A 21,817-nucleotide genomic window follows, 5' to 3' on the forward strand; every position below is an offset into this window, starting at 1 on the left:
CAGCTTATCAGCTTCCAAGAGACATTTACAGGGAGAGAAAGACTCCAGTTTTGATAGCAGTAATTGTATTTAGCTTGTAAGACACAAGGCTATTTATCTCACGGCTGGGAAATCACACAGGGAGAGAAAGGAAATATGGCTGATAAAAACTACATAAAGCCAAAAAGAATGAAGAAAAGAAACAACATCCTCCTCAAAGTCCCTCCAGTAGAAGGATAAGGTGAAATGGACTTCCATGAACAAAAAATGGACTTCCATGAACAAAAAGATGATGCCACTTGTGGAAGGAGACTGAAAATATCAAGGGAAAAGTGATAACTTGCATAGGAAAAGAAATTACCTGTTTCAAAGCAGACTGTGAACTCTAGTTCAGTAGTCGCAATTGCATAAAACTCAGTGAATCTTATTTGGAGATGGGTATAACCACTCGTAGAGAAACTGAATACCAACACTTCATTTAAAGACAGCTGGAGATGTGCACACCCACATAGCGTGAAAATGAAATCTATTTTTTGTTTTTTTTTCCCAGAAGCTTACAATAGCACCCATCATACGTTGCAGGGTGACATACAATATTTAATATTTAAACCCACTTCATTTTTCTTGCTTATTAAATGCCCTTTCCATTCCACATCTCCAGTATTCAGTCTGCTCTCCCCAAAACAGCTCTGTGCTCCAGTTCTCCCACGTCCAAAGCCCCATAATAGCACTGATGCTGATTTAACTCAAGTTCCATTTGCCCTACTGTATTACTGCATCTAAAAAAAAAAATCAAAACAACAAACTACAATAGTTTTGGGTGGGTATTAAAGAAAAAAAATAGGATCTAGATGTTTTGAATCTTATTAAGTTGTAACAAATATTCTAATTTGGTGCGATCGAAAGAGCATGCAAGCAGGACAGATTTAGCATAATCCCACTGAGAAATAGTCAGCACTTTGTTGAAGTATCCAATGGTCTTCAACATTAATAAAAAAACAACCAAACAAAAAACAACAAATAAAACCCACCACATTTCTATTTGTATCCTTTTAGTCATCAAAGACCTTTAGTAAAAGAAGGATAAAATGGAACCATGTATATCATTCAAGTGTATCAAAAGGGGAAGACCAGCACAAATATTTCACTTGTTTCTACCTTCTCTACCATTGAAATGGATAGATGACACATACGGTATCTATTAAATCTAAATATGCAGATGTTGTATGTATTTCAGCTGTCCCAAAATGAACTTTTTGGAAGTTTTCTCAAACTATCTAGATATAGGGAAGGGTCTCAGTAAGGACATAAAAACAAGAAAATAGGAGTGACCAAATGCAACCTGTTACCTGGGATGTGCACCAAAGAGTGAAGGCATATGAGAAAATAGAAGGGAGGCGGTAATGGAAAACTGTACTTTAGGGCATAGAAATTCATACATATGTTAACAAAAGGTGTATACCCTGCCTGAGAAACACATTGTAATGACCAGCCTAATAAATCAAGCATAAAGGAACTGGTTATCAGTACAGCCTATGGAAAAAAGTAATCTCCTTATTGTGTACTTAAGGAAGAGGAGAAACGGCAAAACTAATGCAAATAAATCATAGAAGGTTTAATGCTTTTGGCTGATCTAAACCACAAGAGCTGAACTGCAGATAGCAGCCCCAGTGCTAATGTTACTATTTGCCATCACCCAGTTCTCAGGAGCTTTGTCTCAGATACTTGTGCTGGGCCGCTGTTCAGAGTCTTGCTGCCCAGTAAAAGAAACTCTAGCAGAGTTGGAACGGTACAAATAGTGAGAGATCTTCCCTAATGATTGGGATTATTTCAACCCCAAAGCTTGGCCAATAGCTCCAAGATAATTCCCTCATTTACCATTTCTCTCTAACCCTTTTCCTCACAACAAAGTATAAAGCTCACATTGCGGGTGACTGAGATGCAATTGGATGTTATAAAAAACACAATGTCAGTGCCTGAATTGTAAGTTTGATGCTTTTGTTTTCCTTCCATTTCCTTGTTTTTTATTTGAAGTTGCAAAAATACAGCTTTGGAGTCTTTCAGTCCCATTGGGCTAGTTTCATTTAATTTCAATTTAACTGAAGACTGTGTTTTAAGGAAAGCCAATATTCTCTCTCTTTGCTCATTTAATGAATATCCTACTTTAATTTGTACTTTTCATTGAGCAAGTAATTATAAGTCTAACGTATAATCCTTCTACAGGTAATAAAACTCAGAGTGCAGCATGGAAATTCCATTCAGAATTTAGCCCTGCTGCCTCCAGATTGCACCACCTGTGATGATGAAGAAGATACTTTAGCTAGTTTATGAAATTCTGCTGTAGCACTGTGAAGAAAATCAAGTACACATGAAATTGTTCATATTACAGATAACATAGCATGCCCAAACATGCATGTGCTATGAATATGATGTTTTCTAAACAGTACAAATAACTGTGTTTCCAGAATTGAAGTGATCCTATCTGTAAAATAAATGATTCCTTAGCTATTATTGCACAAGTTTGATAAAAATTGCAGTTTCAGCAGTCTCCAGCTGAAACACGCTGGATTAGCCTGGGTCAACCCAACCACGAAGGTTTTTACAGAGTTGAAACTCTGCTGAACACCGGTTTGGTCTTGCACTCAGCACAAGAAACAATACTGCAAGTTTGGTCTGTGAGAGACAACAAATTATTCATTTCAAAAGCTCCTGTTTGGTCTTCTTCTAAACCATTAATTGCCTAGAAAACTGAACTAATAAGAATTCGTTTCCTGTAATTATTGGCTCATTGAAGCTTTCCCAAGTCTGAGGCATTCATAATGCCTCTTTATTATATGGATATACTGGTATTTAACATGAATTGAGATCAAGCCACAGTCCTTTCCTTTGGGAAGGCTGGAACACTGCCCTATTCCCGTGGTTATTTTGCCTACCCATGTAGGATTTTTTCAGTGTGTTTTTTTTTTTTTTCCCCTTTGCTCCCCCCCCCCCCCTTTTTTTTTTTTTTTTAATTTGGCTAAAAAAAAACAGTTTGAAGGAAAGTGAAAAAAATAAGGGAGACACATGCACTTGCACACAAAGTATGATCCCATAAGCCTTATTTCCACAGGGACAGGTGGGAAACTTCATCATCTACAAAGAGCCAGAAATTGAAATATATGCATGAAAGGAAAAAGTGTCTGAAACAAAAAGGTGTCCTTTTCCCTTAGGGTACAGCTGAATATACTCAATACTGGCCCAGAAGATAAGATTAATGCTGTTCTATAAAACCATATATCTTCTAATGAAAACACAGCAATATATTTAGCCAAGACAGAAGCAGAAGGTACTGAGGTAGTCTCTGAACGTGATTTATTTTCCCTTATTTGAAAAAAAAAAAATCTCTAAAGCAATGAGCTGAATATTTTGTTTCTTTACTCCAGAGACTTACTACAGCAAGTAATATAAGAAGAAAATTTATTCATGGGGTTTTTACTGACTGTAATTGGCTGCCAACTGGATCAGAGGTATTTTACCACAAAATATTTGATGAAAGGAGCAGAAGAAAGATGGTCAGTTTGGCTACAATTCCCTCTCTAACCAATGGACAGCAGAGCTGGACTCTAACTCAGCATGTCTGTCATGGCAATCTTGGAAAGCTATTATTTCACAGAAAAAAAGGATATTTATTAAAATCTACTCTTTTGCATATATATCATCAAAACACTGACAAAGTATCATGTTGAATATGTGGCATAGACCACCACAGGATCACTCACATAAAAAGTTTTCTTGTGCTTTTTCTGAGTGGAAGAGATAAAATTATCCCCTTGGAGTAATTTATTAGTGTTATATTGCATAAACAATTAGGACATTGCTCCTAGTTTGAGGTTAAGTGGCTTGTGGGCAACTCCTACACAACTAGCAAATTCCCTCATTTTTATCACAAAATTCTTCCTTCCATCCTGGGTCAGTTATGTTCAACCTAGAAAGGAAGAACTGAAAGTTGCTTAGACTTAATACTGGAAACCAATGAGAAGATCATGGCTTGATCTTAGACAACATGTTATTCACATGAATCCACAGAATGTGGTTAACACTAGAATTCTTTACATGTGCTCCTCCTGCTTTTTGTAACCATCCACATCACCAAGCCTCAACTACCTTATGCAGTCAGCATCACATACGGCAATCAGTTTTGTTCTTGGAGTGAGTACAACCTTTTAGCATGGTGACATATAGTATCCAAGGTTGTGATTTGCCAGTGGTAGAATAAAACACTGGACAGTGACTCAAGAGCCAGCTGTTCACTATTCCTGATGGATTTAGGGTGATGATCTCCAAAGAGATACTGAATTGTTCTACTGCATTTTGACCTAAAGTCAACTAAGAGTCGACCGTTTTGTCTAGGTTGTCTGTCAACCTTTATATCTGCAAACCTAAAAGAGAGAGTGAAATTCCAATGATGAAAAAATATGAGGCAAGCATAAAGTCTGTTCAAATACTTGCAACTTATGAGGAAAGGCTGAGGGAGCTGGGTCTCTTTAGTTTGGAGAAGAGGAGACTGAGGGGTGACCTTATTAATGTTTATAAATATATAAAGGGTGAGTGCCATGAGGATGGAGCCAGGCTCTTCTCGTTGGCAAACAATGATAGGACAAGGGGCAATGGGATCAAGCTGGAACACAAGAGGTTCCACTTAAATTTGAGAAAAAACTTCTTCTCAGTAAGAGTGACAGAGCACTGGAACAGGCTGCCCAGGGGGGTTGTGGAGTCTCCTTCTCTGGAGACATTCAAGACCCACCTGGACATGTTCCTGTGCAACCTCACCTAGGCGTTCCTGCTCCAGCAGGGGGATTGGACTAGATGATCTTTTGAGGTCCCTTCCAATCCCAAACATACTGTGATACTGTGATACTGTAACTTAATCTTCCACATTCCTTATGCCTTAACTCTATATTTATATTGACAGTATCTTGGTTGTGGCTAGTCATCTCTCCTTTGCATAAGGTCTGTTCAAAACTTTTCTCCCTTAAATATGGAGAAAACATCACAAGTAGCAAAACCAAGTTTGTTGTTGAATCAGTTTGTAACTCTCTGCAGAACCAGGGTTCACTTAGACACCTCTGAAATAACAGGATCTATGTGCATCATACCACACAGTTGACATGCTTATTTGTCCAGTGTAAAGGACCATTACTCTGTTTTCCAACAGACAGACTATACACTACCAGGCTAATCAATTGCTGTTAAGATGAAGAAACAAAGATTTATATAGCAACCAGTCATTATTAAACATTAATTTGCAGGTATAGATACACTAAAAGAGAAAAACAAAGAGGAAAAAAAGTATGTACCTGTTGGATAGTGTTCATTCACCGGCCAGCTGTCAACCTGAAGTGTGGCATTACCACCATTCCTGGTAAAGCGTACTACATGGTATTTGCCATCATTTACAGGTGTGCTTTCCTCTTTAATAGAGATGTCCACTGTGCCAATATTGAAAACTACACCAATCTTGCCTTGCTCCTAAAATAAAAGAAAAAAGAAACAAATGATTGTAAATTGCTGCCTATTAGGAGAATGTTCTTGGGCTATAAATCTCTGATGGGTAATTGTGCCAGTAGATGGCACTGAAGAATGCACAGAAACATTGTTTTGAGCTTTGCCAGGACACCTTCCATTGGCTCTGCTTCAATACAAACATTGTCTTTTGCACTCTTCTTTACCGCATTCATCTGAACATAGCAAGTAATTTGTTCCCTTAAAACATGCCAGAAGGCAGGTGAGAAATCAGGCAATAAGAACAAAGAGATGTGGATAAATAATTATTTGAACAACATCTCTACTGATTGTTAGAAGCCACTTGTTCAACTGTCACTTGAAATGCAGCCGCAGGCAGACTGCATCCCAAAAACTGTTTTGTTCTCTTATTCTACCAGTGAAACAAACAGCCCCCGGCCCCCCAAAAACCCAAACTGTGGGATCCAGCTGAAAGAATGCAGTAACAAGATGGATAGAATTAAAACTGAGCAAAAATGTAATTATCTGACATGGATGGAATTAGAACTGAGCAAAAATGTAATTATCTGACTTTGACCACCTGAGGGACGCTAATTGCTCTTAAACCAAATGGAAAACCTTCCAGACTTTCAATAGACAGGAATGGCCACAGTCTTTTACTTTTCTACATCACACCCCAAGCAGTGCTTTACCAATAAAGCAGTCCTCCATAATGTTTTATCAGTCACTGACTGAAAGGGCAGTCCAGGCAAAACCAGTTGTATGATCCATAACACTTCCTCCTGCAGCTGCCCGTGTGTAGTTCCAAGTAACGACCATATTCAGTGACCTTAAGTTGTAAAATATACACCTAGAGTATATTCAGATTAGATATACACATTTAATACTAGTGATCTAAATAGTGCCAGAAATTCCCGTCATTGTACAATATACAATTAACAGGAATATACCTTCAAGCCCTCAAGGAGGGGCACAGCATGCTGGTGTCAATGTTTATGAAGGCATATTAGGTGTACCACATGGATCCAAATCTGTTGCAGACAGGCAGAACTAAAATGTATCACATAGGAACCCAACACATTTGCTAGCCATTCATACTATAAAATTGGCAATAGCTTTGTTAACTGTCTCAACAGAAAAATCAAGGAAGAAACAACAACAGAAAGTATGGCCATCTCATATCCAAACTCTTTGAAACAAACCTGAAGTACTCTAAAGGGGCAGAAGAAATTTTATTACTGTTATTACGTGGCATATCTGTTGGGTAGGCAGAGGACTCCATCCTTCAGGGCTCTTATGCTGACTGACGTCACTGTATTCAGGTTAGCAAATCTCAGCAATAAGAAAGAAACCTCTTCTCTTGTACTTGATGGCAAACTCAGATTCCTGTCCTGGATTTACTCCTGTCTCCTGCTATCAACAGACCTTTTCCTTTAAAACCCTGTGTCTTCCAGTTTCTATCAAAGACTTTTCCTGATTCCTATTTTACCTTGTATTTCAAAGTTTACTCATAACAAAATACTCATCATAAGTTCTTTATATCTTCAATACCGCTCTTTTTTTTGACTTTTTTTCTTGACAGTATCTTCCTTAGTCCTCAGACTACAATGCTGTTGTTAGGAAAGGAAAACAAACAGTCCTGCGGCTGAAGAGGTCACTAAAAATTTTGGACTGTGCTTTGACTGCTTCCAGTTTAGCACTGTTACAGTAAGGACCCTGGTTTTTCTCTTGTTATAATGGTAAACCTCAGACTCTGCTAAATGTATGCTGGATAGCAACAGCCTCACATACATTCACTCTGCTATGCTTCGGATGAACTTCCCTTCAAGATATTAATAATCTTTTTTTCCCTGGAACATGGGGTAAGTGGATTGCTGCTCCCACCAGAGGCATGAACTCAGAAACCATTTGAAAAGAATCAATCTTTTTTCTCCCATGCTACTCCAAAAATGAGGGAGTTTTCAGCAAACAGATTTATTTCAGGTAAAAACATTGCTGGCATGGCTCTACCACTTCTTTGACATATGAAGTTAGTTATGGCCCAAAACTACTTTAGTGAATCTTTTGCTGGCAACCCTATAATTATTTTTATCTGCATAACAATTTGCAAAGAACAAGTGATTAATTTTTGCTCAAAGACTCAAAGAATGTCTGCTGACCGAGCGACCTGGCTACTGACTCCATGTTGTTTTGCAAGGTGCTGCCTTATAATCAACCTCCCAGACAACCTTACATACAGCTTTTCAATTGCCATCAATACATCAACCTTCTTTTGCAAACTCTTGGCCAGTCTGAGAAGAGTCGACCTTGGTGAAGGCATAATGTGAGCAGGTAAGCTGAAGAGCTGCACCTTGTCTAATGTAACAGATCTCTACCACTACAGAAGAGAAATGTTCAAGAGTTATTCAGCAGAGTGAAAGCTGCATACCGTCAAGGCTTAACAAGGCAGAGATAAAAACTTGCAAGTGGGGAAAAGGATGGTGGGAAATTTAGCTAATCTTTCCTACAGAAGGAGAAAATGTTTCTGATGTTTCCTTTGAGGAATAGGAGATAGTACCTTTTGTCATTCCCTTTCCCCAGGCCTGAAGGAAAAACCCCATTTAAAGAGCCAGTGATAACCCAAGGATAAGAGGGCAAACTGGGAAAGAGAGAAGATTCTGGAAGCAGAGGACTGCAAACCGCCAGTGGCCTTTAGTCTGATGGAGGGAAGAGGGAAACGAGCAAACTGGTGCCCTCCCCATCCCAAGCAGATTGCTGCCCCTTCCCACAGATGAGAGAATACAGCCCTTCTAAAAGCAATGTAACACTTCATTGCAACTGCAAAATGCAAAGAATTTGTCTAGAAAAAGATCACAGGCCTGACTGAAGGCCTGCTCCAGCTCTCTTCTGCTCCCCCTTGGGCAGTGCTACCTGCGACTCTAACACGAGTTTTGCAGGAGCACCACCTTATTCCAGATATTGATACTGAGTAGGACTGAGTAGGAGCTTGTAATAAAAAATGGTTCCATTCTAATTACCAGGCTAAAACACAATTTACCAAAAGCACGGCTATCGAAGCCAAACTGCACACACGGAATTCCAAACATAGTTTATTCATGGTATTTTATATCTCCAGGGCAACAGATGCTACGAAAAAAGCAACAATTAGTTTATGCATTCCTGGCAGACAAAAAAGAAAAGTTAAAAAAAAAAAAAAAGGTAAAAAAAAATAAAAGTAAAGCAAAGCAAAACCAAACCAAACCAAAAACTGACAGTACCCATGGACACCAGAGGAAAATCCAGGATTTATTTTCAAGATCTCTTCAATTCCAGTTCCCTAGACTACAATACCTCATTAAAAGCAGCTTTCACCAAGACCTACCTCCCTTCTAAATCCGAAAGACAAGCTCTACCATTAAACTTTAACACTTCATGATGGACGTGACCTTTCATTCTTTTCCCAATACATTTAGCTGGTAGATTTTCTTTCCACATTACCAAACACAGGTATTAACTGGGCCAGTAAGAATGTGACAAAGACAGACTTATCTTTGAGGCACTATCTGTAACGCTCATTTTGTAGCTAGAGAAAAAAAAAAAAAATCCTAACCATACAGCAAGAGAAAAGCTAAATACAGAGCCACACAGAGTATGCAAGTTACATGATCTAAAACGGCTCAAGAGAATTTTAACAGGCAGTGTACATTTTTTCCTCTCTGCATCAGTATTCACTGGGCTGACCCAAACACTTTCCATGAAAGATGACCATTAATTAATGTTTTTGAAACCTCCAAGTGACATCAAGTGCTGGCACTGCATATTGGAAAACTGAGAACCATTTTATATGTAAATAATGAAGTGAACTCAGCATTCAATCTGTATTTTACTTCTTCCCTTCTTTATGTAAGGCTGATGTACCAAAAAGGTTTTTAAAGTTCCTCAAGAATTTATCTTTTGCTGATTTGTCCCATAAAATTGCTGCCCTCAAATGCCACCCTGTCATTCCCTCACTTCCAGTCCTTCTGGAGAGAAACTTCTGCCATGACGTCTTTAAGACTTCAGGCAAATAATTATGATCACAGAATAGTTGCAGATAAATTATAAGAACAAAAAGCAAAGTACTAGAAAGAATGTAGAAGGCCTCACCTTTGCCTTTCTCTCGCACACCGTGTCCTTCCACAGGCTTCTGGCAACAGTTTCTTGTAATATGCACTGTTACCAAAACATTTTGAACATTATTAAATTATACCAGGGCTCAGCTACAGCCTGAATCAGGGGATCTGCAATCTATTGCTCGCCCTTAAGTATTATTTCACTTTTGGCAAGTTTTTATTTTACTTTTCTGTGAAACAGATTCTTCATCTGTGACAGATGGGTGTTAGCCATCTCTCTTTCCAAGCTCTACAAGCCCTGTAAATCCAAATATATTTTATTTAAACATTGATGATATCCTGTCAATCCCAACTCTTTCAGCCCTGACAGCAACTAAAATTCAAGAGGAGGGCGTCCTAAGATGTTCTTAGTTTCTACTTTCAGCTTTTCCAAACTCCATTCCCTTCCTCTGGAGGGACCTCAGGATAATTTCTGAGGTCTGACGTTTTTGCAGGTATTTTATTTCTTTTGTTTCCCTTCACTCAAGGAGAACTAAAGCCTGTCTGCATGCAAATTGTCAGGTCTTTGCTTTCTCAGTGCTGTGACTTTACATTTTAAAGGCATCTGTCTTTCTGTAGCAGACCATGTGGAAAGAAATTAAAACGGGGGTGGCAGTGATTTTGTAAGGTGAGCAGTATAAGTGTGTTAGAGAGGACACATGTGAACAGCCACATACACTCTGTGCTCTGAGAAGAGCTTTATTTTTGTGTCTTATTTTTCTTAATGTAAAATTCAAATCTTTTGGACTGAAAGTGTATAGCAAAAAGCATTTCATTTCAAAAACCTAGAGAGAGAACTCCAGGCAATAGGACAAATCCTACTCTCAGCTGCATCAATATGAATCAACAGCAATTCTGTTGAAGAAACTTGATTCCTACTGATGCAGGGGGAAGCAGAGTTTATTCCAGTACCTTTACATTGTTTTGTTTCTTTTCCTGAAAGTAAATGTAAAAGGAAAAAAAGAGGCATTTATAAAACGTAACTGAAATCCAACTAGAATCCCAGGGTAACTGTTTTCACACACTCGTTTTACTTCATCATTTTTTAATAGTCACTACTGTGCAGACTGCCTCCTCCTCCCACCCAGGCTGGTTCCAACATGACTAGACATCAACCCAACCTGGCAGACACTGTTCCTGGTTACTGCTGCCTGATGATCACTGCTGATTTTGCTGCTCTTATCTGAAAGTGATACAAGCTATTTCAGTAATACAACAGGCCATTTTGTCCTGTAGGAAGGTTCTGTAAACTTCTTTCTTTTTCCACAAAAAAAGTCAGGAAAATGTCTTTGTTTTCTTACAACCCCAAGCGCTGCTCTTCCTGGAATGGCTTCCTTCTAATTAGGCTCCTCAGACTTTCAGTCAATGTTTTTAAAAAGAGACTGAACTTTTATTTCTCTGTCTTTGGAATTTTTATTTTTGTTTTCCTCGAACTTGATTCTGGATGTTAGTTCAGCTGTCAGATCATTAACTTCCTGTGGTTTGGGGGACTTTGTGCAATAATGCTAAATGTAGAGAGATATCCAGGAGAACTGAAGGTAGAGGTGGATATTCCATAGAGGACACAGTCATTAATTACTGTATCAATTCACTTTATGTGAACTTTATGTAAACAGAAACTCTGAAAGTTCTTTACTGATTAGAAAAATAGTAAAAACCGGCATTTTGCTCAGAGGACCCTTCTGAGCTGCTACTAGAACTAAATGCATGGCTGGGCAGGCCTTTCCACTATATGTATATCAATGGATTTAAGAAGGAAAAATATTAGAACCTGTATTCAGCACAGAGTATAAGGTAGTTACTCCTACTCCAACCTGTCTGTTCATATTTAATGCCATTTTTAATACCACTGGGAAGTAACTCCAAAATCAGAATTCAGTATACACAAAACTCTAGAGTTGGGTAAAGGGAGAGTTTAGTGGACAAAGTCTTCCTTTACCCAAACAATGACAGCAGGGACAGCAGACTCAAGAACCATTACAGCCATCCTGGCAAATACAATAACAAAAGCAGCAAATGTTCTTAAGGAAATGACAGGCACTGATTCTCACATAACTTGGAAGCTTTTATTTAGGGTTTCAACACTTTACAGTTATCTTGAAAAAAACAAACAAACAAAATGTTATGAAGGTGAAAAGAAGTACATAGGCCAGCTAATTTTGTCCAATTTTTGAGGGCTATTACGAGGAGCAGTGGATCGTTTGTTGTTATACACAGCTTGTTACTTCTTCTTCAAGGTGCTGAACCAAATCTACTAAATGTCAGGTACAAACCTATTTATCAGAGAGAATGATACACATAGAGGACAAAATAAATAGAAATTATTACCCCTTGGGGCCATGGTTTTTAAAAGAAGCAATTCTCACAGATACATAATTTATAAGGCTAAAAGGACAATTGTTTTAATCTAGTCTCCTCTAAAATTTTATATGAGGCTATATATCTTGTCTGAATTGATTAGTTTTTTAACTATAGGATATATTTTAGAACAACACTTATTTGTAATTTGAACATTTGCAGCTGAGGAAAGAAGCCTCAGAGTCACTGCAGTTGCTTGTTTGGTGATATTGGCCCAGTTGTTGAACATGGTCAAAAAGGCAAGTAGAATGTCAAGAATTATAACAAAAAGGAACAATGTGCAAAAGTTATACGTTAATGGTGCACCTTTGACTTTAATTATTTAAAAAAGTACACAGATCTGTACAGGCTGTTTCAAAAAGAATAAGAGGAGATATAAAAGGTCCAAAAAAGCACCACACTTGAAACTGTATATATAAAATGATAAAAAATAGAGATAATTCAGCACCATTTTTTTATAACTCAGAGAATTACAAATATGAAGTAAAATAATCAGATTAAAAAGTTTAAGCAAAGAAAATACCTTTTGAGACAGTACATAACTGAATCATGCAACTCACTGTCAAAGGATATTTTGGATGCCTAAGATACATTCAAAAATACACTAATTCATGGGAGGAAAGTCAATCAAGAGCCATTGAATGCAATAATGTTAACAGAACCTCCTGCTCAGCAGTTCCTTACCAGCACATCACTACCATTTCTTTTAACTTTTACTTCCTGTATTGAAAAACCATCTAGTACCATATTTCTATACATGGCATGTAAGACTGTGATCAAGTTAACGTTTTCTTGAAGGTCTTTAGTGATTCTTATTCTATTTGTAAAGTGGTGAAACACTGAAATCGACAAAGATTAATGAGAATCTAATCTTTTTCATTGAAGATTTAGAAGGAGTAGTTCAGATAAACACCTGACACAGCCAGGCTGCTGTATTAGTCCTGCCTCAGAGCAAGAAAATGGTTTCAGCTTCATCTTTCTGTGACTGCAAACTCTCCCTCCAGCTTTACAGAGCATAAGGGAAAACTGCTCAGCTCTCTGAGTTTCTCACTTGAAAGCAAGTTTTCCAATCCTTCATTTAATCTTCCCCATGGCCCTGAACCTCCTTTGGTTTACTAATACAGGGTGTTTCAAAAAGATGCACCCAGTTTCAAAGCAGTACTTTTTTGGAACATCCTGCACTTTTCTTCAAATGTAGACACCAGAAATTTTTAACTTCAGTTTACAGAAATTACACAACCACTTTGGTTTTTATGTTCAAAGACCACACCATATCTTTTGGCCACAATCTTACCACGAGGGCTCACATTTGAGACTTATTCACCACCAACAACAGTCTTATTCAAGAGTGCTCCCTAGGAGCGTCCCTTCTATTGAAAGATTACTTCTATTCTCTGTTTTAAGACACATCACATTACTTAGTTCAAGTAAGACATATACAAATTTCCTTATTAAGAGCTTACCAAACTTTCCAAACTGCCCTTCACTTTTTGCCAATTGACTGCTTATGTGGGACACAGACTATTAGACCATATTTTTTTAGTGGCCTGTACTACAAGAAATTGTAGCACAACAATGCAGTATCACTAAAGTAGATCTTATTCTTTTCTGTTCTTGACATGTTTTTTGACCAAACACCCTTGCAATGTCACAGAAATACTGAGTTACCAGTGGGATATGAACTTGCAGTTCTCCTGTTCACTTTTACCTTATCTTCTTCTCTTCCTTCTTCTTTCCCTCTTTCAATCTTTGCCTTTTGCATAATAAAAGTTCCTTTTACAAACAAAACTATCCTGAAGACAAACCAAAAAATGGACAAGAAGCCCAATTCTGTGACAACTCTGCCAGGGTCAAGAGTGATTAATTAAGTACTGCCTAACACACAATATATTTTGGCCAAAGAAAAGCATATATGAGAAGCTGCCTGTTTTTTTCAGCTCAAATACTCTGCACCTGATAAGAGCTTTATGTATCACTGCAGGTTTTTAGGCAACATTAATATACAATATCAACAGAATTACACTTAGGAATTAATTTGGCACCAGATGTTTCTGTATTTCATGTAAAGTGATTCCATCAGTACAGTTTGAGACCTTTTTTAACATCACTCACTCATAGAGGCAATGAGGTCTAGTTACGGTAGATGGTTGAAAGACAGAAGATATTTATTTTCTGCTTTTACTGCTGCTCTGCTGCACCTTGAAGAAGCCACTTCTGTTTCTCTCCCTCAATTTTGTCTTTTTATATTATGAAGCCACAGGCTTATCAAACAGTATATTTGTATATTATCTACTACAGTGGAGCCCTGATATCCAGTGGGGCCTCCAGATGTAGTTGCAGTACAAATAATTAACATCAAGCAGAGTATCCTGATCTACAGTATCATCGTTACCATGACGAGGTTTGTACTAAGCTCACCCTAAATCCATTTCCTCAAAATCTGGGGAACACTGTGGCACATCTAGTTGTTCTTACTTAAATCTGACACCTGCTGAGCAAAGCCTAGTAATCAGTGATATTCAGTGGTCTTAAAAGGGAAGCTTGTTTCTGTGCTATGCAGTGCCTAGGACTGTTTGCCCAATTAAAACTTTTATTCCCATGACCTACGAAAGCACCAGTACACTGCCAGTGTATTGTCAGGTGGTAAAATGTTACAAGAAATACATGCAGGTGTGTTTAGGCTATACAATTTGTGGGAAAAAAATGTTGTTACACAGCTGGCGAAGCTCCAGCCATGAGGCTGTTAATCCCTCTCATGTAGAGATATCATAACGCAAGTAAAAAAACAGAAATTAGCAGCATGCTGAAAAGGTGCATTTCCTAGGGAAACAGAATGCAAAACAAATCAAGAAAGCAATACCTGTCCATTGCCTCACTAGAAAATACATTATGCAGATAGTTACTTTGTTCCCCCAGCTTACAATATGCATCATTAAAGCCTGCCCTATCTGACAGTGTGAACTCCAACTATAATTAGGATTAAACATTCTGATAGTGTCTTTTGAAAATATTAATATTATATCCTGGAAAGTTTTGTGAAATGACACCATATGATTTTGGACTAGGGCAGAATCAGGAACCATTCTGAATGGTGACGGCTGCTGTTGTCCTAAAGGACTGAGCCAACGTACTGTGTACTGCATTTTAAACTCAAAGCATCCGAAGCTGCTGCACCCATACAGCATTACAGAATTTGGCTGCTTAAAAGCAGGCCTTTACCTATCTGTGTCTAAGTTCTGCTATGTATTTCATTCTTCAGATGACAATGTGACCAGCTGCTAAAATGTCACATCCACTCAATAACAAAATTACTGTAGTAGTAAGTCAGATTTTAGTAGGGTACAAGAAAAAGCAACTTGCTCAAAAGCAGCTATCTTCCAGGAGAAAATATGTCCATCCACCTCCCAAAGTCTTCCTTGGAGTTTTAATCCACTGGGTAACATTGCCAACAATTTATGTTGACAGAAGCTAAGGCGGCAGTTACACAAAATATGGCATCAAAGATCTGACACAGGCAGCGTGGAATAAACTATGTACTTTAACTACTAGGCTTCCTTATCAAGAGCATTGGTACAATTGTGAGATGTTTGTGGGCTGAAGGCACAGCATATATCACTCTGCAACAGCAACCAGGGCTGTCCGTCTCAACCCGTAACACACAGAAAAGTGAGTACTTATTAAGAAGATGGCATTAGAAAAGGACAGTGCTGTCTGACAGGGAAGGTGATCACAAATATCAGCTTGCCACCATCCAATTACCCCAAGCACAGTAGATATAAAAGTGCAAGGGCTGAAGAAGCATTGGACAAAATTAGTCCTTTTAAACATAGTTTTGTGTAACCATATTTGTTTGTAAACTCTCTTCGACCCTTAATCATAAGCAGTGTTGCAGGGTTTCAGAGTGTTCCAAAAATATATGTTCAGAGGTACTATATGACTAAGCACTACATATTACTATATTTTCCTTTTTCAGTGTGGTTTTCTCATGGAATTCCAATAGAATTTCATGCATCCAGGGTCAATGTTCCTTTTGAAATCTTCTAAACAGATTTCATGAGCTGTATATATCAACAACATGTTGTAAACAAAGTAGTTGTCTTTACCAGATGAATAAGAGTTTTGAGCTGAGGTTCAATAGGCCTTTCCAATAAGACAAAATAATGAGGAAAGTATGAGTATATGTAAACACAAAGAGTGCCTGGATTCAGTAAGTTTATTTCTAGCTTTTCAAAGCTTGTTTTATTTAAACTGCAGATTTTTTTAAAAGCAAGTGTAATGGGGCTTTTGAGATGCGGCTGGACTCCAGTAAATGGCTTTTCCAATTCTGAATCAACCTTTCCTAAGACTGTGAATGAGAGTAGAAAATACAGAACAGTACCTGAACATTGAAGAATAGGAAACTTATACTGCTAGTGAAAATACCCTAATTACCCTAAATAATTTCTCTGCAGATTTTTAAATTTTCTATGACAGAGCACTACTTGGTAAGAAACAGTGGAATAAGAGAAGCACAGGGTGCTTTTGAACAGGTCACCAAAGAGGCCGTATTTTCCAACATGTGGGTCTTGGAATGCAGAGACAGAGAGAAATGACTTGACTAAATTTTACATAAATCAAGAGAAGATACAGGAACAGAGCAAAAAATTAAGAAGACCTTTAATTCGTAGGTCAGTATCTTGTCATTTACATTAGCTTGATCTTGCTGTCAAAGAACATTTCAAATTTTCATGTTTTATACACCCATAGTATGCACTAACTACTAAATAAATTCACATCGAATCCTCCCATTTTCCTTGACAGCCTTTATATACAGCTCAATGCATGTTTTCCTATGATCCACTGTTGAGGGAATCTCTGTCTAGTGTTTCGTGGTGCCCATTCAACCTGAGCACCTCTACCCACAGAGTGGTATTTGGCCCCTCCAATCCCAAAGTCATTTTTAGCATTCATCTTCAGCGAAAGTCAAAAAGCTGCATCTGCACCTTGTTATAAACAGCACTTTACATCAAGGCTGAATTTTCCTACAGAGAAAAGATGCTAATTTTACTGAATAAATATGGACCGCTAGGAAAAAGTTACGACTTGGCTATTTGTGTATTTGTTTTGTGTTGTGGAATTTGCTTACTGTAAAGCTGCTTGGCAAAGTGGTATATCCAGAATTCTTGCCAAGATTGTATCATGTTAGTTAGATCAGAATTTGTGATTTCAAACTGAAACTTGATTTTGGGAAGGGATGTCATACAGAAAGCTGAAGTACTTCCAAGACTAATTTCTGGCATTGTACATGTGAGAAGGAGTAGAGAGTAAGGAGAAGATTAATGTCACAATTTCAGTTTCTGTACCTTTTTCTGATACCTTCTCTTCTGTACCTTCTAGGAAAAAAAAAGTTATGAGATGTGAAAGGACAACCAATATACCAAAGGAAACTGCTTTCTTTGGACTATGCTAAGAGCCTAATCCTATTGCAGTCCCAGCTGCCCTTAGGTAATGAGGGTCTTCCAGATTCTCTAACACTTTGAAATCAGTGGGAGAGAAACACAAGTGAATTAAGCATGACGACACACTCCTTGATTCACCTTCCCTCTCCATATGGCCACTCATTTACATTATCTTCTGTGCAAAGAAGCAATGTTTCACCAGGCCTTCAGGAAGAGACAAAGGACCACCTTTACAGACAATCCTCTGTCCATAAATCATTGTAGCTACCATTAGGAGCACCGCACTAAAGGCAGCTCAGGGTGTGGGAGGTAAGACCAGTATAGAAGCAACCTATTCCTTGATCTGGACAGAGTTTTTGTGAGTAAACTGAAATAGCCAATGGAACTCAGAGCTACAGGACTGTTGTCATTTGAACTACACTCTTTGTGCTTACATACTGGAAGGAAAAATTTTCTTGGCTTTGTCCAGTATTCTGTGACACTCAGTAAATATTACCCAAATACAAGAATGGAGTTCCTCTCATTCATCATTTTGTCAGCATGCTGTTGAAATTAATAGGTCAAACCCTGACATTTGTATTCAGGACAAAGCTCTACAGAGGATCTAGATCTGAAAAAGGATTTAGCTTGATACTGTATGTTCAGCACAAAATATCATAGTCTTTAGAAATCAGATTTTGAAGAATGCCATTTTGTTTAGGGAAATAAGAATAAGCTGTGCCTTATCTTTTTGCAATGATACAACCATAGCCCCAACTCCCCAGCTTTTTTCCTTCCTACAGAGTCCATCCCCCTGACTAGTTGATTGGGATAGTCAATTAAATTGTAACAGGTTTGTTATGTGAAATACAAATGAAAAAGAGATAAGGGTGTTGGATGTCTGCAGTCAGCTATTACAGCTGTTGTCTACAGCTGTTCTTCATGCAGGTTGAGGCCAGTATTTGCACCATAAGGCACAGGAGTTTGGGCTTGGAAGGCAGATATAGCAGTCTACTGATAAAAGGAATTAAAAACAAAGCAGCATGCTGGCTAGCAAGCCAGTCTGACAGATTGGACTGTTGATCACCTTACTAATTTCTGCACCTCTACACTTTAACCAGATCTCCAGGATCCCACTTCAATTCCTACTGCTTTCCTTTCATGTCTGCCTGCAAAGAGGAAGCCAAGAAGTCTTAGCTGGAAAAGGGCTAAAGCCAGTAATGATTCCAGCAGATGCATCCAGACAGCAGCCAGTCAGTTGGTGAGGCTGGCCTGGGTGAACACCTCATAAAACACTACGAATACTGCTTGTTCCTTGAAAACCTTACCACAACCTGGATAGCTAAGTGTTTTAGAAAATGGTCATTTGGGCACTTTCATTGGTGAGATACAAAGAAGAATAAGGTCATGGAGATCAGCAGCTGTTCCTAGAGCAAGACTCTCATTATAGCTTCAATGGTAAGGCAGGTAGGAGTATGACACCCCAGGTCTGAGTGAGTAACAGGATGCCCTATACATCATAAAGTTATTCAGCCACTGCTGCCACTGAAGCCAAGGTCTTAATCCGTTGTGCTAGATGTGGTCTAGGTTCCTGTGGGGTTAAAACCTTATTGTGACCTTTTTTTCTCCTGAACAGTTTTAACACTAATCCTGGATAATCTTTCTTCTCACATGATTCTTCTTCTTGTCATATCAGAGTTTGGACTTGTTTCTTCTCCCCGGTAGATTCCCTGTTTCATTTCCCTTGGCATTTTTCATTCTCTTCGTTTTAGAAGATCCAAACTACATTGTAACAGGAAGAGGCTTCTCTGAAATCTAGTAAAATCACAATGATTTTACTAGACACTTAAGATTTTCTGAATGTTTACATCAAAAGAGGAAAAGCTGGTTTTAGTTGACACTCTTGATAAGCAAATATTAAATGGATAATTAAAAATTACCTGCTTTCTCAACCTTACTGATCAGCCTGCCTATGTCCATGCATGATAGCATAAAAGAGCTAGTAGCCACATCCTTCCAATGTCTCTACTATGTCTATGCTATGGACAGACTATGACCTTCAAGAATTTTTTAAAGGGTAACTACCAGCCAGCTCAGTAGAAACTTTAATCCTGCCAGTTTAAAAAGAAATACATCAGAAATTATATCATAGTGAAAACAGAGTAATTTACTTCTTAGAGTACTGGTTTTCACCTGAGGACACCATGCATTTTCAAGATCCAAAAGATTATTCTGCAAATTGGTGTACAATGCCAGTGACACAGCCTTGTCAAGCTACAGTATAAAGAAAACAGTACCAACAAAACAAAACAGACAGTATGTGTATGGATGTGGGATGTGTTTGTAGCTATCTTGCATTCCTGTTTTTCCCATATTACAGCAGGAAAATGACCAGGAAAGGAGAAAATACAACAAAATAGAATGTGTCTGTTTTTTACAAGGTTCCTGTTCATCTCTGTGGAATCTCACTGCTCCTCTAAATAAATATCAGTATCTTCAAATTGCTTTGTACGTCATCACAATATTAATAATTGAAGATTCTCCTTCAGGAAATGGATACAGTTTTTTGGGAATGAATAATATGAAGAAGTTTATGCTGATCCACTAAACATCAGTCATGCTCTTGTACCAAAGGAGAATGCAGGACATGACACAAAGCTCCAGGAAATTCAAGTAACACCAACCCACATGCAGAGATAACCTATACTACAGCTTTAAAGCTGGATAAAACAAGCAGATTGTGGTTCTGTATCATGATACTATGATGGTCTTTTTTCACACTGTAACACAAGTTAACATAATTACAGTTTCCCTAAATAGATAGGTACAAATGACAGCCTGAATTCACAGCAAATCCCTACATCAGGGCTTTGAAAGTTTCAGAAGAGTTTGTACAGCTTCTCACCATCAAGCCTCATACAGTAACCAAGAACTGTTCCAGCACATGAAAGGAGACCATCAATGAACAACCAGAACGCTTCAGGGAGCACAACAGCTCATTTAACATTTCAGCTGTGTTTTGAAAGAAAAACATTAAAGATGTCAAAGAATAAGCATTATACTGGCTTTTAAACTTTTCAGATTTTCTGAAGAAAAATTAATTAAAAAATTACAGTGGTTTCATTTCATTACCCAAATATTGTTAGAACATTTGAATTTTTAGGCACGTTACTTATTCTTCCACTTGGTCTTCATTTTCATCTCCCCTTTTCCTTCAAAGAAAAAAAAGGAGGCAGAAAAGATGACAAAATGAGATAAAGTGAAAATGTTCTTACCATTTATAAGCCTAAGACTGAGATATTTATTTTATCTGAACACATGATTTTCTAAAAAAAGCAGCAAAAGTTAGTTTCAGTGGAAAATGTTTAAGCTCTAAAAATATGTCCAGTCAAAAAATGGCCTTGTTATGTTTATTTATTTTTACCTTTCCCTCACCATGAAATATGTGGGTTTCTCGAACTGGAATTACATGCAGACCATAACCACTGAACTGGTAACTAGTGGGCTCTACTATTGTCTCAAAAAAGACACATCATGATGACCTTTTTCAGTACACAGTATTTACTCAGTGCAGTAATGGCTAGTGCTAAAAAGGCTGGCTATCCTTAATCTCCCTGCCAAATTTTGGGCAGTGTTATCTCAAGAGACCACTAAGAAGAATTACTATCACAGGAGATAACATTGCCATCCTTCTAATAAGAACTCTTGTTGACATTGAAGCATGTGCTACGTGGTGGCAAGGGAAAGTTTGCTGAATACGTTTCATTCTGGAGTTTGCTCAGATTTGTTGGTAGTGCAAATAAGGGCTGCCTGGAATAGAGCTGGGCCACACTCCAAATGTGATATTAATTCTTCATAGATTAAGTTAGGTTAGCAGTTTCCTGCTAGAACCCAACATTTTTGTCTGCCATAACTACAACAATGTAATAGGAGAAAACTATTTGAATATAATTTCTTCAGGTAAAGTTACTTGCATCTCATGGTGTTTTGGTGCTTTTAAAAATGTATTATCAATTCAGTTTTACTATGATGCACTTTCTTCTTTCAAGTGACAGAGTCTTGGATCGTTTGGGGGTTATTTTGTTTTTAATACTGCATGTTAAACACTTAAAGGTGCCACCTTAACATAGTGGCTTCAGTATCACAGTCAGTGGTTAAGAGCTCTGCAGCCTTCAAGGTGGTATGAGATCTATGCACTTTTCGCAGCCTTCAGGACTACATTTCTTTCTTTCTTTGTGAAATAAGGTAGGTGATTTCAAATAGAGAACATTTAAGCTTTGCCCTCTTTTCGAGCAAACACTTCACCAACAGAATGATCTGAAGTAGGATGAAAGCATGAAAGAGCCTTTATTGTTTTTCTGAGAACAGTTAATAGCAATCAATAGCTGTATTTACAAAAGAAAAGAAAGAACTGATGAGGGAAATCAATAA

The 21,817-nt window shown here is 37.9% G+C and overlaps 1 protein-coding gene across 4 annotated transcripts in view; it reads right to left on the bottom strand.

Moving 5' to 3' along the window:
• Positions 1–21,817, bottom strand: part of NRXN3 (neurexin 3) — a gene marked incomplete at both ends in the record, with an annotated part of 967,932 nt that overhangs the window by 128,029 nt on the left and 818,086 nt on the right. For all 4 annotated transcript variants that reach the window (XM_080345007.1, XM_080345009.1, XM_080345010.1 and 1 more), the window contains one exon: positions 5,316–5,487. In XM_080345007.1, coding sequence (XP_080201133.1) covers positions 5,316–5,487 — 172 coding nt within the window. The remainder of the gene's footprint in view (positions 1–5,315; positions 5,488–21,817) is intronic.

This window comes from Nesoenas mayeri (genome assembly GCF_963082525.1).
Source record: "Nesoenas mayeri genome assembly, chromosome: 5".
Classification (NCBI taxonomy): Eukaryota; Metazoa; Chordata; class Aves; order Columbiformes; family Columbidae; genus Nesoenas; species Nesoenas mayeri.